Source organism: Malus domestica, chromosome 04, assembly GCF_042453785.1.
Source record: "Malus domestica chromosome 04, GDT2T_hap1".
Lineage (NCBI taxonomy): Eukaryota > Viridiplantae > Streptophyta > Magnoliopsida > Rosales > Rosaceae > Malus > Malus domestica.
In genome coordinates this window covers 6,903,031-6,920,368 of record NC_091664.1, presented here as the reverse complement: position 1 = coordinate 6,920,368, position 17,338 = coordinate 6,903,031, and the positions used below count along the sequence as shown (strand labels likewise).

Below are 17,338 nucleotides of genomic sequence, written 5' to 3'. Positions count from 1 at the left end.
AAATTCTCGCCTAGGCGCTAGGCGGCTGGCCACCGCCCTGATTAATGCCTAGGCATTTGAAAATTAAGAAATGACACCTAGATCTATTGAGGTGCCCGCCTAACCCGCCCAAACCCATCTAGGCACCCACCTAGGTCGCAACTCACTTAGACAAAAAATAGATAACTTTCATTTTGCATTTTATTTTTTTCCAATAAATTATAAGAGACTTGTTACTTACTTAAATGAACACACATTATATCCTTATTTCACATGTTTTCATTATGTTCCAATATTTCATAATATATATGCTTTTTTTTTAATATATATGCATTTTATTTTGTAGTTTATGATGAAATTCTATATATTTTAAGTATAAGCAGACACTTATTTACACGAAATATGATAGATTTACTTAAATCCGCCTAGGCTCTAGGCTCTAACCCGCCGCCCGATTAGCGCCTAGCGTCTTTTAGAACCTTACTTGAGATATACCAAGACTTTTTCATACGTTTTCCTTAAAGTGATATTTGCCCCCACTCTAATATGAGTTTGCTAATGGGTCTAAAGCAAATCACTTCCAGGATACAACAAAGTTTGGAATTTTAGTTTAGCAAGAACTAAAATTCTCTTAAAATCTTCTAAAATGAAACTGTATGATTTTTATGGAGAGAAAGAGGATAATAAACTATTGTCTGAAGAATTGTATATCTGATTATGCAGCCAACATGGGCTCCCTGCAATCCATTAGTTGTGCTTTTCACAAACGGCACTGCAATCCATTAGTTGTGTTTTTTCAAACCAAGAGACAAGACACTGCAGCCAATCTTTCATCATACATGCAAAGACTGTTTGATGGAACATGCATCAACTCCCAAAGTTGTGGACGAGACATCATGGCAGCTACACATTCATACATATATAAATATATATTAATGAAATATACCAACAATCCTTCCTTATTTCAATAATATATATAGCTCATATACTTGGAAACATCTAGCAATTCTCCTCTATCTCAAAATATATAAAACTAGAAATATTATAATGAATCAATCTTTCTATCATTAACTTTAATCACATATGTTCATGCATACAAAAAGGTATCTTTTGATTTTAACCTTCAATTAGTGTAAGTATCTCAAGGTTCTTACAAATACAATAGTGGCCTTTCCATACCTTAAACTATGTATTTATCAGTCAAAGCCGGAAAATACTTCACACATGATCATATTATAACTTCCTTGGAGAAAATTTTGTATCTAGTTAGCACTATTATGGCAATGTGCTACATCATGGTTTCATAAACATTTACAAGAGAAAACCCAAAAAAACCCTTGGTAGAAGCGGCATCACTCCTTATGTTTGTATAGGTGAGGTTACTTGTACATGTTATGCTATTCGAACATCTTATATTATTATGCCTCATTAAGAATTTAAATTTCATCCTCTATATCATAGTAGTATGCACTGACATTTTGTAATAAGCTATATAAATTATTCAGTGCTTATTCAAACCACTTATCAGTAACTTATTATTACCCATTGAACTTTGGTTTAGTAATGTTCTAGGCAAAGTTGGGTTACTATTACTGGTGACTTATAGTAAAGGGATTCAGCCCCATTCCAGTAGATGTATTTTGTACCATATCTCTCCAGAGTCCCTTTGTAAAAGGATCTACCAAATTTTTATTTGACCTTACAAAAGTTATGTTAACAACTTCTTGTGTTATTAACTGTTTGACAAATTCATGTCTAAAGCTAATATGTCTAGATTTGCCATTATATACTTCGCTATAAGCTCTAGACAATGTAGCTTCACTATCGCAATACAAAGAAATAGATGGCATTGGTTGTGACCACAACTCTATGTCGAACAATAAATCTCTCAATCGTTCTGCTTCTTTGCATGCAGCTGCTAATGCTATAAACTTAGATTCCATAGTGGAATGTGATATAACAATTTGTTTATTTGATACCCAAGAAATAGCACCTCCCCCAATAGTGAATATCCATCATGTTGTGGATTTATTATCGCTTGCACTAGTAATCCAACTAGCATCTAAGTACCTTTCTAGTACCATTGGAAATTTTGAATAAAATAGATCCAAATTAGTAGTCTTTTAAGATAACCAAAAACTCTACAAATTGCTTTCCAATGTAAAGTGCTAGGATTGCTAGTGTTTTGACGCTTGTTTGAGACCATATAGTGATTTCACTAATTTACAAACCTTCTTTTCATTACCAGGCAGAACAAATCCTTCCAGCTGCTCCATATATACCTTTTCATCCAAATCCCCATTTAAAAAGGTTGTTTTCACGTCTATTTGATGTACATATAGATTATATACAGATGCCAAAGCAAACAACACTCTTAATGGAGGTGATTCTTGCAACTGGTGCATATGTGTCAAAGTAGTCAACTTCCTTTTTTTGTTTGAAACATTTGGCTACGAATCGGGCCTTGAAGGTTTGCAGAGAACCATCAGTATTATATTTCCTTATAAACACCCACTCACATTGGTTTAGATCCATGTGGTAAGTCAACCAAAGTCCATGTTTGGTTGGATAACAATAAGTTCATCTCATCATCTACAACTTCTTTTTAGAAAGCAGCATCTCTAGAAGTCATTGCTTCTTTTAAAGTTACAGGATCTTTTTCTACATTTAAAATGAAGGTTATTTTATGTAGAAAATTTTCTCTATTTCCTTCCACCAAAAATAAAATGGCTTCTGAAGATATAAAATTAGGACCTAAATTCTTTTCTTTTCTGACCCTTTGACTTTTCCTATGTTCTAGAACCTCTTCCGGTTCCTTTCTCTTTTGGTGCTAAAAATCGAACCGGGACTTTCTTTCGACACTGATTGTTGATTATGTTCTTCAACTGAACAAGGACTAGGGTCATTATAAAATTTATTCTCAAAGAACTCTACATCTCTTGACTCAACAATGACATTTGAGTTTACATCAAGCAATCTGTATGCCTAGAGTTCTGGGCATATCGCACAAAAATACTTTTTATACCTCTAGGACCTAATTTGGATCTTTTAGGGTTGTGAAACCTATAGAAGGACAAACACCCCTAAACTCTTAAACATACCAAATTTGGCTTTCTGCCATTCCATACTTCCTATGGTGACACATGAGTTTTTTTAGATGTAATTTTGTTTTGTATATAACATGCTGCAAGAAGAGCTTCACACCCCATAAATATGTAGGAACATTTGCACTTATGATGATTGAATTAATCATATCAGTGAGTGTCCTATTCTTTCTTTATGCTAAGTCATTTTTTTGTGGAGTGTAAGGTGTAGTTTTCTGATGAATGATTCCATGTTCTTCACAAAACAAAGAGAATTCATTTGAAAAATATACACCAATTCTATCACTCTGAATGATTTTAATTTTCATTTCTTTTTGGTTTTCAACCTCATTCTTATATCGTTTGAAAAACTCAAAGGCTTCATCTTTATTAGACATTAAATAAACATAAGTAAATCTAGAACAATCATCATTGAGAGTAATAAAATAACGTTTTCCTCCTCTAGTTAAAACACCATTAAACTCACATATATTATAATGAACTAAATCTAATATTTTAGTATTTCTTTCTACTTTCTGAAAAGGTTTCTTTGTAATTTTAGCTTGTGTGCATATTTCACAATTTTTAAATGTAACATCTTTACAAGAAATTAAACCATGTTTAGACAAATATTTTTAAAGATCTATAATTCAAACGTGCTAAACGACCATGTCATAAAATAGAAGAAGAGTAAAAAATAGAGAATTTTAACGAAAAGTTCATGGTACTGTTCACTTTAACGAAAACCCATATTTTTACACTAAAAAGTCAATCCTGGTACTATTCACTTTACCATTTATTTTGTCCTTATCGTTAAAACTCAAAGTTTTCAAACCCTTTTCATTAATTTTCCTTAAAAAATATAAAAGAAGGATTCATTTTAGGGTAAACTGTCGGTTTACCTCCTGAACTTTCACCTCACTTTCGATTTCCCCCCTGAACTTTTCTATTGGAAAATTAAGGACTCAAACTAATTTTTTTAGCCAATTTGCCCCTACCGTTAGTTTTTCATATATTCTATCCATATTTCCGTTAAGTGAGACCATGTGCATAACATGTGAGGATAGTTAAGTCATTTCAATTTAAAAATGATTAAAAACTGAAAATAAATAATAATAATAATTTTCCCTCTATTTTTTCCCGCTAATTCCTATCCTCAATTTTAATTTTTCCTCTCATTCCTATGCATGAGAAATAACATATGGTGTTATTGTCTTCATAAGTAGCTAAGTTAATCTTTTTTTTGAAGCATGTACTACCATTTTTATTTTCTCTAACAAATTAATAATTTGACAAATGCTTATGGTGTTATTGTCTCCAAAGCAGTGCATTAATATAAGAAACATGTCCATAAAAAAGACTAGGGTTTCTTATATTAATGCACTGCTTTGGAGACAATAGCACCATTAGCATTTATCAAATTATTAATTTGTTAGAGAAAATAAAAATGGTAGACAATAACACCATATGTCATTTCTCATACATAGGAATGAGAGGGAAAAATAAAATCGAGGATAGGAATTAGCGGGAAAAAATAGAGGGAAAGTTTTGCTTTTTTTATTATTTTTAGTTTTTTAATCATTTTTAAGAGTGAAATAACTTAACTATCCTCACATGTTGTGTACATGGTCTCACTTAACGGAAATATGGATGGAATATATGAAAAACTAACGGTAGGGGGCAAATTGGCTAAAAAAATTAGTTTGAGTCCTTAATTTTCCAATGGAAAAGTTCAGGGGGGAAATCGAAAATGAGGTGAAAGTTCAGAGGATAAACCGACAGTTTACTCTTCATTTTATTGATTGTGTGTTTGAACATTCTATTAAAAGAATAACCCTTGCCAATAAATACACCTTTTATTGCACGTGGCAGTGTCTGAAGAGACCCGCCGCAGACTGCCAAACGACGTCACTTTAATAAAGCATCCACCGCCAAAGACCAAAACCCAACTGACAATCCACCTCCAAAAGCATCTGCCTTCCCGCCACGTAAGATCATAGATCCCTTCCATACACACGGCGACATCGCACTGGCAGGACCACGATAAAAACATGTCCGCGCAACAGAGAATCTCTGATCCGGCCGCACCTTCCAGTCGTGTACGTAGTAAGCGTGGTCTGGATACCAACAGCAGCATCCGATATCTTCCGATTTCAGTCGGAAATTAGAAATCGCGGAGGAATGAGATAGCGATTTGGATTCTGGAAGGAAGAGAAGATGTTGGAGGATCAGGTGGCGAACCTCCTCCAGAGGTACTTGGGGAACTACGTCAGGGGGCTCAACAAGGAGGCCCTCAAGATCAGCGTCTGGCAGGGTTCGTTCTTTCCTTCCTTCCTTCGAGAAGAAACTTCCTTTTCCTGCTGCTGCTGCGTCTTCTACTTGGTTTTCCGATTCTCCTCTTTCTTTTGCAAATGTTTTACTCTTGTGCTTTGATTGGTTTTATTTACTGAATTTTTGGTTTCTGTGGATTGAATTGGGAATTGCTCGAAACGATGCGTTTCGAGTGGTGTCGATTGAATGCTAGGGTATATTTAGGGTTTTAGGGGAGGGTTTTGTAGTGTAGTGACCACTGGCGGATCCATTAAGGGGCATGGGGTCAGCTGACCCCTGAATTTTGATGAACGTCCATAGATACCTTAGTGCTGACCCTCCGAAATTCGGTGAATGTCCATGGATACCTTGAGTGTTGTCCTTTTGAAGATTAGAGGTGGCTTCATACTTGCCCTCCAACCAACTTTAGGCCTACCAAAACCCGATGAATGTCCGTGAATACCTTGGGTGCTGCCCCTTGCATACATAAACATGTAGTATGCATTTTCAAATGACTTTCAGGTCTACGAAGTCTCGATGAAATGGCAATATGCATGCTATTTCTGGTATAAAAAAATTTGCGCATTGCCCGCGCTATTCTTACTGACCCCCTAATATTATTTCCTGGATCTACCACCGGTAGTGACACTCTACTAGCTGCTTGGGGTCGGTTGCCAACTTGCCATTGCCAATAGGGAAAAATGAGAAATGGGTTTCTAAATGTCAATGACATTGTACCAACTGTCCATTTCGTCGCCCAAGAAAATTAGTCACATCAGAATTGGTTTAGCCATTTGGGTATAACGATGAGCATTTCAGTGTTTGTAAGGACTAAGAAGCACAATGTCCATCTATTCACTTTACTAAACTTAGATGGCTACATGGTTTTCAATTTGGTTACCATTGTAGTGAAAATGAAAGGGGCCTGAGGGATATATAGTTTGGCTACAGGGCGGGGCAGTTCCTGCATGCAGTCTTCACTCTTCAGGATAAGTCCTCAATGAAATGCCACTGCATATAAATACACAGACGCATATATATGCAAATAAATGCACATTTAATTTTTTGGGCAGAAATATGAGTAACAATAACAAAATTAAATATCTACTTGACACTGAGTCTCATCTTGGGCATGCTTAATGGGCTTCGACATTTCCACGGTTCAGAGACTATGGTTTTCCTGTTACACTGTCGTGTGGGTAGCTGTACTGTGTCTTAGCGTCTTGTTCTTGTTGTGCGTGCTTCTTGGCTGTAGTTTACTTTGAGAATGGCTGTTTATTCATTTCTGAGTGATTGCAAGTCAGGTCTTCTTGGCAAGAAGAAACCCTGTCCTTTGTCTTGTTCTCTTCCAGTTTTCCCTTAGTCAGAAAGGAATCAGCGGATCTTTGAAGATGTTAGGGGGTTGGAAGTGGAGGACGTGTGGGAGATAATCTGGAGGATTTGCGAATCCCCCCTGCTTATGTTAAAACTTTCCAGGGCCCGCCTCATGGTCAGGTTTTGGCCAGTGCTTTGGGCTTATGTATCTCCTATTCTTAGGAGCAGATCACTATCCGATCTATTCTAGCTTGGAAAACTATGTTGTCATGACTAATTATTGTTTCTTAAGCTAGGTGTAGTTTGTTGATTTAACGTTCGCTTCTATACTCATGGTGGATTACTCATCCACTTTACTGCACAGTTTCTCTTATGTATCACACTTTCATCTTTTTGTTTCAAAAAGGAAAAAAAAAATTATTATGCTAGAGCCTGAGAACTGTATTACATACATCTTGCTATAATGTGAATCAGGTGATGTGGAGCTAAAAAATATGCAGTTGAAGCCCGAGGCACTCAATGCACTAAAATTACCAGTGAAGGTTAAGGCAGGATTTCTTGGATCAGTGAAACTTAAGGTGCGGGACTAACATTAATGTTTATTATTATGTTGATTTTCTTTGTTTATTTGAATGTCCATCAGCTCCTGATTGGACAATAGGGGAGAAGTTTGGCTTCATTCTCATGATTGTCTGTATTATGTTTGGAAGTCTCATGTAATTGCCTTGGATTTATCTCATAATAAAATTGAACTCATGTATATATCATTTGGTGGCTTTACAAGATAAATTTGCTGATATGTGGAATTTTTATCATTGCCTTGGTTTCATAATAAAAATGAACCTGTGTATATAAGTAATCTTGGTGGCTACTCTTTATGTGTGAAAGCTTTGCAGTTATTCAGGGAGGAAAGAGTGTCAAGTATAGTGGGGATGTGGGATTTTAGAGGTTTTTTTTTTGACTAATTTGGGTTGGATAAGCTTTTTGATAAGGTTAAGTATTGGTCCTCACTATGGGCTTCAGTCATGAAAGAGTTGAGGATAACCCCTTTCTGCTATTCTTCTGTAGTGGAAAGATGCAGGATGCCATATAGGTTGGGAATGGGGGCCATTTTGGAAGTGGAAATGGTTGTATGTAGGTTTCCACGTTGTGTGCTTTGTCTTGTTTACTGAAATGGGTCAGTGGTGCACCGTGATGTATTTTTGCTAAGTAAAAAATTGTTAGCTTATTTAAAAATAAAGGAAGGTAACCATTCATTAGCTTTCAAGGAACAATTTGGAAATGTAAGCAGAGATGTCAAGATGTTCGATGCAGTATAGAATTCAAAACATTGTTCTCGTAAGGGTTTCCTAGTTAAATGAGGTACAGGAAAATAGTTTCTTTGGAGTTGTAAGGGTACCGAATGACTCGAATTGTAGTAGTTATTATTAGTCGTGCGGTAATGTCATCAACTGGCAATTCAAAGTCTTTTGGTTTGGAAGATGTGATGTCAGTGGAATTCAATATTTTCTGCAGTATATATTTGGTGCAAATATATATGTGTGTGTGTGTAATTTTTTCCTGCTGTTTTTCTTCCCTTCATTGCAGGCTTGAATTGCTTTTTGTTTTCCTGTTTAATTGATTTTATTTGCAGTGGTATTATTTTTAACTAATTGTTTTTTAAAGCCCTCCACTGTAATAATTTACAGATAGTATTCCATAGATAGCTATCTAAATCCTTAATTTTTTTTTTCTTCAATTTGTGTTTTCTTCTGTTCTCTTTGGTGAAAATGGTGAAGGGATTGGTGCATAATTTCAAAAGTGACACCAGATGTTATGTTAATGGATGATGTATTATAACTTTGGGATGAACATATTGTTGGATGATTGCAATTTTCACCTCCTATTTACTTCCTTATTACAAACTTTTTTCATTTTCGAAGTTACTGGCAATATTTTGTTTGTGTGGAATATTGTTCACCTATGATATTTGTAATTAAGTGCCTTTCTCCAATGAGGTTATTTTATTTTCTTGAACCAAGGTTCCATGGAGCAGGCTTGGCCAGGATCCAGTTTTAGTTTCTTTGGACCGCATCTTTCTATTAGCTGAACCTGAAACTCAAGTTGAAGGATCCAGTGAGGATGCTGTACAGGAAGCTAAGAAAAACCGAATTCGGGTGAGACATAGTAATCGGTTTGTGGAATGAATAGTGTTCTTTGCCAATAGCTGAGTGACCATTTTGTACTTTTCCCTTGTAAATAGGAAATGGAAATGAAGCTGTTAGAGAGGGCGCAGCAACTAAAGTCAGAAATGGTAGGATTGACCATAATCCAAGTGCTATGACTGAATTTTGCCATTATTAAAATTTGATATTACTAGGTTTGCACGTGTGCCTACATATATATAATGTACACTGTACAGTGTACACATATCCAATTTATCTTGCACCTGAGAATATAGCTTTACCTATGCGTATGTATAATGTACACTGTACACATTTTTTCTTCCATTTCAGAATATGGCTTGCTTTTATCTTCGTTGTCCTTGCTCCTACACGTTTGTTTGAAATCCAATATTCGCTTGATTATGGTTATGCTCAATATTGAATTAACTTTATCTTCCATGTATTTGGAATTTCTATGTTCTTTATGTTTTATAATTCTACTATTTATAATTTGTTTTTCTTTGAAGAATACATCATGGTTGGGATCCCTGATCAGTACAATAATTGGAAATTTGAAACTTTCAATATCAAATATTCACATCAGATACGAGGATTTTGAAAGGTAAAGGAAACAAAAAGCCTCTTTAAATGTTCTGGTATTTTTAATTCCTATGTCTTGGGCTTATGCTTTATGTCTTTTATGCTGTAGCAATCCGGGCCATCCGTTTGCAGCAGGCATAACCTTGGAAAGTCTTTCTGCTGTGACAGTTGATAACAACGGAATGGAAACATTTGTCACTGGGGGTTCTCTAGACCGTATACAGAAGGTTTCTTATTATCATGTCATATGAAATTATAATTGCCACACAATATTCAGTTACTCTTCCGCATTTAAAATGTTATAAGTACATATGCTTTTGTAAGAAAAAAGGACTTTCGTCAATGGAAAATGAGAGAATGCATTACATAGAAAAGGGTTTCCACTGACCTCCTGTTCTTCACTAAAAAATCTGTAAACAATAAAACAAACAAAGAAGATACAATGTAACAAGAAAATAAACAAAATAAACAACAAAATAACAGAAACAGAATAGTCCCAACTCTGAAGCCATAGCAGCCCGTAATGATGCCGAAGTTATTTAATATTCTCTTATACCACTCCATCCAAACTTCCCCAAATGTTTTGCAATGTTGCTGTATTTTCATGTATTGTTTGGTTTTTTTTTTTTTTATATTGATTTCTTACATTGCTGGGATCTTTCAATGACTGATTAAAACTGTCTATTTTAGAAAAAATTTCTATTACTTGTGAATCACTTGGCTTCATCAATATGTTGGTCCCTACCATGTTTGTTCACACTATGATCTGGCATTGTTTGCAGTCTGTTCAACTTGATCAGCTTGCACTTTATTTGGATTCTGATACTGCTCCATGGCATGTTAACAAACCATGGGAGGATTTACTTCCATCAGAGTGGGTCCAGGTATATGCTCAAGGAATCCTTTTTAACACTAATAAATATTAAATAGAGCAGACATACCTGCGTGTACATGTGCATACACATTTATTATATTAATTTTGGCACTTCAGGTTTTTAGATTTGGAACTGAATATGGTAAACCAGCGAATAGATTAGCCAAAAGGCACACTTACATACTGGAACCTGTGTCTGGAAATGCCAAGTACTCAAAACTACGTCCAAATGAATTTGCTGATAGCGGCCAGCCTTTACACAAAGCAGCAGTTAATTTGGATGATGTGACTCTCTGCTTGCCAAAGGTTAATTTCCATCTTACTTCAATCCTTTCAGATTTGGTGCTGGGAGGTAATTTGATTCGCTTAAAAGCTGTTGAGTATTATTTATTTCAGGATGGATACAGGGATGCGCTAAAGTTAGCAGATAATTTTGCTGCATTTAATCAGCGATTGAAGTATGCTCATTATCGTCCACACGTCTCTGTAAAATCTGACCCTAGATCTTGGTGGAAGTATGCTTATAGGGTTGTTGCTGACCAAATGAAGAAGGCAAGGTATCAGCTCCTGTTGTTTTAATTTTTTTTTTAATTTAATTTTGTATTTTTATTTTTGAATTATCCTCCCATATGAATTGTTTGTGTAACTTGTGTTTCTGATGGATTTCTTGGCCATAGGCTAAAAAGCTGACATTTTCTCCCACAATTTTGGAATACTTATTTGAAAGAATAAAGAAAAGGGCTTCCTATCTAACCAGCTAATTTAGTTTTTCTTAAGGGAGTTGTCATGAAAAGGGCTTGGGTTAAGTAATTTAATAAAAAACCATGCTATAACTTTATTTAATGAAAAAAACTTAAATTTTAATGAAAAACCCTTAAACTTTTAATAAAGAGGACAAAAGAACTTAAATTTGAATGAAAATGACACAATTTTAATATTAAAAAAAAAAAAAACCCTACGCGACTGGATGCGTCCATCACAGACACTATTTATGAAACAATACTACACTGTTTATGAAACTTAATGGTACTATACTATTTATGAAACTACAGTACTATACTATTTATGAAACTAAACGGCAGTACACTATTTATTGTCCAGATTCATAAATAGTGCCTAGTTCTTGGTTCACTTTTGTAAATAGTGCTTAGTTATTGGGTCATGTTCCATAAATAGTGTATAGTAATTGGTATAGATTCATAAAAAGTGTCTCATTCTTTATCCAGTTTCATAAATAGTGCCTAGTTCTTGGTCCACTTTCATATATAATGCCTAGTTCTTCGTCATGTTTCATAAATAGTGTCCCTTTCTTGTTCTAGTGTTTTATATTGAACTCTTTCAATTTTTTATATTTTCTAATCAAACAAAGAACCAATTAGAACTGGAGGTAATTGAAAATTCATATGGTTCACAACTCAGTTTTTTTTGGAGTTCCTTGTGTTATGTTAATGAACTCCACAAGTTCTCTAAGAATGCTTTTTTATTTTCTTGCAAAACAAACCCCTTCTCCTGCAAGTTTTTTTTATGAATCCCCTTTCTCCTGCCATCAATCACTCCACATAAATATTTTTTTTAAAAAGTTGTGGCATACATTTTAAATGGATAAAAAACTCCATAGAAGCAAATACATAAGCTGTGAAAAAGCACCAGCACACCATACCAAACAAAATCTGGAAAAAAACGCTGTGCAATTGCACGCTTGTAGTTAGGTTGTTTTGTTTTTTTTTCTTGTCCTTATCATTCAATAGAGTTATAGGATGGTTTTTGGTTAAAATTAAAAGTTTTGAAGCCCTTTTCATTAGTTTATCTTTTTCTTTTTGGGTATTGTTATTGGCACTCCAAAAATCTCGTTGTGCACTCCAAACTTTCTATACTTAGAAACAAAATACACTTAGGAGGAGAGGAGTGCACACAGAGATTTTTGGAGTGCCAATAACACTACCCATTTATATTTTTCAATGCATTCTAATTTGTGCAATTTTTGTTCACGTAATGAAACTGACAGTGAACTTCATTTGTATGCTCTGAAACAAAAGTTAGAATTATATTTTTATATTTGCTTAAGTAATATCTTTGTGGCAGTGGGAGATTGTCCTGGGACCATGTTCTGAAGTGTGCAAGCTTGCGTAAAAGATATATCTCTCTATATGCTTCACTTCTTAGATCTGATCCTAGTCGGGTGGTAGTTGACGACAACCAAGATATCGAGGAGCTAGATCGTGGGCTTGATATTGAACTCATACTCCAGTGGAGGTATTCTTTTCTGCGTAAATGTATTATTTATTAGTTTCTGATGGTAATAGTGCTACACACAGCACGTGTTTGTACCATATTATAGTAGCACATCATGTGGCAAGTGAAGTGTACGTGCCGTGTCATTTAGTGGAACCATCTTCTTGGGTATTGATTGTTTAAGTCACTTGTCAAGTGGTATTAAAATGCGGTATGCTTAGTGATACTCTTCTGGTAGTTATTGGTACTTGTTGAAACTGTTTTGTTTCTATACAACATTTTTAACTGTTTTGGTGGCTTTAAGTTTATTTGCTTAGATATAACACTGTATATAACTTGAAATGGTTTTATGTCAGATGGATTTTGATGGTATTGTGGTATCATTCGTGCAGGATGTTGGCTCATAAGTTTGTAGAGCAGTCATTAGAGTCGGATCTTGACTTGAGGAAACAGAAAGCAAAGAAATCTTGGTGGTCGTTGGGATGGTAATAATTTTACTTTCAAATTTGAAACTAGGTTGTTCCTTGTTCGAGACCCTACTTATTTGCATATACCGTAGCTTGATATTAGTCTTTCTTTGCCTTCATTTTATGTACTGTTCCAGGGGGAGTCAGTCTGAGATAGATGAGAGCGAGCCATTTAGTTTCAGTGAGGAAGACTGGAAGCAGTTAAATAGCATCATTGGGTATAAGGAAAGTGACGATGGTCTCTCAGTTTTAAGTAATGGCAAGGTGGATGCCCTTCAGACATCCTTGAGCATTTGCATGAAACATAATGCTACTAAGCTTATTGATGAGTCCCTGGAGTGTCTTGCTGAATTATCATGTGAAGGCTTGGATTGCTTTATAAAGCTTTATCCAGAGACAAAAGTTTTTGACATGAAATTAGGATCATACAAGTTATCCACGCCAAGTGGTCTCCTTGCAGAGGTAGGCCTTTATCCTGATGTGTTCTTTGTCATTTTCCGATCAACATTTGTGGCTCAGTTCCCTACGTGATTAGTAAAACCACATATCATCTACTTACCCTGCAGAGTGCGAGTACCTATGATTCTTTAGTTGGCACATTCTGTTATAGGCCTTTAAACAAAAATGTGGACTGGAGCTTGGTTGCTAAAGCTTCTCCTTGTTATGTGACGGTAGGTTTCTGCTACGACTGAATTATTTGTTCCTCTAAGTGGTGATTTTTTACTGATTTTATCTCTTTGGCAGTATCTAAAGGACGTAATCGGTCAAATTATCAAATTCTTTCGAAGTAATACAGCTGTCAGTCAGAAAATAGCATTGGAAACTGCAGCTGCAGTGCAGGTTCTATCTAGCGTGTGCTAATTTTTGAAATATGCTTAAATAGTTGTTTAAACTAGTATCCTTGCTTTCTGCTGTTGGACATGTTACAATGTTCCAGTCATTGTGTGTGTATGTGTGTTTCTTCTATTTGAAGATTGTTGTTTGAACTTCCCAAAGTATTAAATCTGAATTATTAGATTGGCATGTAATTCATGGGTTTAAATACTGGGGGACTTTTAGAGCAAATACATGGAAGAAATTAGGAAAAAAATATTAAATATTCAAGGGAAACATGCATGCATTGGACAAATTCTTTAGCGTGTTTTTATGCCATGTCACTTCTGACTTTCCCTTGGTGTCATAATGCATGATAAAGAAAATGTACATAATATTGTGAGGATGCTAAATGAAGTACAGAACTTACTGCTTTTTTTTTTTTTTTTTTTTTTTTTGTGGAACATGCTCAAGATGGAATGTGCAAGAATTCAGTGAAACAGTGATTATATTGTTTACCATGGCTTCATTGACCTATGGCTGCCTGTTATTCTGTTCTCCCAAGCATGGTGGTCAAGTTTGGGATTAATGGCATACAAACTGTCTTGTTCATTTTGTACCAGATGACAATCAATGGAGTCAAGCGCACAGCTCAGCAACAAGTGAATAGAGCATTGAAGGACCATTCCAGGTTTTTTAATTAGGTTCTTTGTTTCTTTTTATGGAGTAACTTGAGTCCTTCCTGTTAAATTTTGTATTGATCATTTCAAGTGAGGGATAGTTGTGCAATTGTAAAAGGGCTCTGGAAGTGCTGATTATATATACCCAGGTATACAGTATAGTAGGGGCCCTTCTAGGTGGACATATATATATATATGTAGGGTTAGGACCAGGATACACATTTTGACAGCCTTTTTTGTAAAGACCACGTCATAATGTCTTTCAACAGTCTGAACCGCCTATCTTTAGGTCTTCCCTCAAAGGTCACGTCTACCAAAAATCACCCAAACTTGAATTGTATGACCGTTGCATATAATGAGTCATTTTAGTGTTTCTTTGCAAAACCGTAGTCGTTCATTTTCTTCACTGTAAACGAATGTCTTAATGGTTTTGGATTTGTCTAATTTTTTTGGAAGAATGATCTATGAATGATGAATTAAAATATAGACGGTTTGGATGTTGAGAATGAATCCTACATGGATGGGAGAAGGGACCTTGCGTGGGCTTTTAAGTAAGTTGGGCTACTCCCCATATTGCCAATTGGTTTATGGTGGTACTCAACTTTTTTCATGGTATTAGAGCAGGTTGTCCCACGTATGAAGCTAAACGGCCACACATGCTCCATGTCACCCTGTTGTGTTGTCCATGTGTTAGGCTCGAAAATTCGCCACATGTTAGGGGACGTGTTGAGAATGGATCCACATTGATGGGAGTAGAGACCTTGCTTTGGCTTATAAGTAAGTTGGGCTACTCCCTATATTGCCAATTGGTTTTATGGTGGAACCTCAACTTTCTTCATTGGATACTAGAAAAAAAGTTAGGAGTGGGTCCTACAAATGTGTGCCAAAAAATGGGGGTCCCCCGATCCTAACCCGTGTGTGTGTGTGTATATATACAAATATTTGTCTTGCATTCTCGTGTCACGTGGGATAGGTTTTAGACTGCTGTGGGGTTGGCCTCATAGTTGCTATAGCTTTCTAGTGGAAAATGATTTGGGCATCGGAGCCAACAAAAGGCAATTCTTCTTTGATAGTGTGTGCCATTGACCTTCATGGACTGTACTGTATGCTTGGAAATGAATGTAGTTTATTTTTTTATTTTTATGCAAAGGTGTAGTAAGTGGGATCACTATGGAGTAGAATTAGATTTGTACACTCATTTGGCTTCTGGTTAATGTATTTTAGGACTTTTAGAGAACCTCGTATGCGTTTCAGGGATTTTTGAGTTTCTTGTTTGATGATTATTTTGATGGACTTCCCATCTATTTGTGATTTCTGATTATTTTCTTAATAAAAGTACGTGATGCTTTAGCTTCTTTATGTTTATTTTATTAATGTATTATATTCTTTATCATTTATTATCTTCTGTTAGGTTTTTGTTGGACCTGGATATTGCAGCCCCCAAGATTACAATTCCTACTGATTTTTGTCCCGACAACAAGCATCCAACAAAGCTCATGCTTGACTTGGGAAAGTTGGTTATTGGTACCAAGGTTAACAACAAAGCTCATGCTTGACTTGGGAAAGTTGGTTTTTGGGAATGTTTGTTTCTTCTAAAAATTTACATCAAGCTTAAAAATGCATGCAGGATAGCTGTGAAGATGGATCACAAGAGGAGCTAGATTTGTATCTGCAGTTTAATTTAATTTTAAGCGATGTATCTGCTTTTCTTGTTGATGGTGACTACTGTTGGAGCCAATCTCCTTCAAAGAAGTCTTCTAGTTCTGCCAACTCAAATGGTGGTACAAATGGTGTTAGTTTGTTGCCTTTGTTTGATAAGTGCGGGGTCAATGTAAACCTTCAACAGGTATACGCTGGGACCTTTTTAGCTTAAAATGGAAGCATGTTTTTCTGTTGAATGTGAAAAGATTGTTTCTGATGTTTTTAGTTTTATTTTGTCACTTTATCCAGATTAGATTAGAGCGCCCATCCTACCCGTCAACAAGAGTTGCTGTACGGCTGCCATCATTAGGGTTTCACTTCTCTCCAGCTAGGTATCATCGATTGATGCAAATTGTTAAGATGTTTGAGGAGGAGGATAGTGAGGACTCAGATCTTCTTTGCCCTTGGAATGAGGCTGATTTTGAGGGGTGGTTGTGTCTTCTTACACGGAAGGTTTTTCTCTCTCGTGCTGTCTTTCAATCAATCAATCTATCCCTTTTTTTTTTTTTTTTTCCCACTCATCCCCAAAACAAACGAACACTTTCTAAAAAGTTTCATGTCTATTATGTAGTGCTATGTTTGAATATCTATGCTCATTTATTTATTTTAATGTGAAGGGTCTTGGAAATAGGGAAGCAGTGTGGCAGCGGCGCTACCTATGCTTAGTTGGGCCTTTCCTTTATGTACTTGAGAGCCCTAGCTCGAAATCGTACAAACAGTGTATCAGGTTCTGATGCCAACTTTTCCTTGATATTATCTGTCTATCTAAAAGTAAGGTATGTTAGGAAAAACAACAACAACAACAACAACAACAACAAAGCCTTTTCCCACTAAGTGGGGTCGGCTATATGAATCCTAGAACGCCATTGCGCTCGGTTTTGTGTCATGTCATCCGTTAGATCCAAGTACTCTAAGTCTTTTCTTAGAGTCTCTTCCAAAGTTTTCCTAGGTCTTCCTCTACCCCTTCGGCCCTGAACCTCTGTCCCGTAGTCACATCTTCGAACCGGAGTGTCAGTCGGCCTTCTTTGCACATGTCCAAATCACCGGGGCCGATTTTCTCTCATCTTTCCTACAATTTCGGCTACTCCTACTTTACCTCGGATATCCTCATTCCCAATCTTATCCTTTCTCGTGTGCCCAC

General features: G+C 35.9%; 1 protein-coding gene across 1 annotated transcript in view; it reads left to right on the top strand.

Annotated features, from left to right (window-relative positions):
- Positions 1-5,137: 5,137 nt before the first annotated feature.
- The window catches only part of LOC103424911 (uncharacterized), a 54,051-nt gene continuing 41,850 nt past the window's right edge, over positions 5,138-17,338 (top strand). The window contains exons 1-19 of the mRNA XM_029100981.2: positions 5,138-5,376; positions 7,161-7,264; positions 8,708-8,842; positions 8,929-8,979; positions 9,358-9,452; positions 9,540-9,657; positions 10,213-10,314; positions 10,422-10,610; positions 10,701-10,861; positions 12,387-12,557; positions 12,929-13,021; positions 13,141-13,465; positions 13,570-13,674; positions 13,748-13,843; positions 14,440-14,507; positions 15,908-16,028; positions 16,124-16,342; positions 16,447-16,650; positions 16,815-16,924. Of these exons, the coding sequence (XP_028956814.1) occupies positions 5,280-5,376; positions 7,161-7,264; positions 8,708-8,842; positions 8,929-8,979; positions 9,358-9,452; positions 9,540-9,657; positions 10,213-10,314; positions 10,422-10,610; positions 10,701-10,861; positions 12,387-12,557; positions 12,929-13,021; positions 13,141-13,465; positions 13,570-13,674; positions 13,748-13,843; positions 14,440-14,507; positions 15,908-16,028; positions 16,124-16,342; positions 16,447-16,650; positions 16,815-16,924 (2,564 nt within the window). The 5' untranslated portion in view covers positions 5,138-5,279. The remainder of the gene's footprint in view (positions 5,377-7,160; positions 7,265-8,707; positions 8,843-8,928; positions 8,980-9,357; positions 9,453-9,539; positions 9,658-10,212; positions 10,315-10,421; positions 10,611-10,700; positions 10,862-12,386; positions 12,558-12,928; positions 13,022-13,140; positions 13,466-13,569; positions 13,675-13,747; positions 13,844-14,439; positions 14,508-15,907; positions 16,029-16,123; positions 16,343-16,446; positions 16,651-16,814; positions 16,925-17,338) is intronic.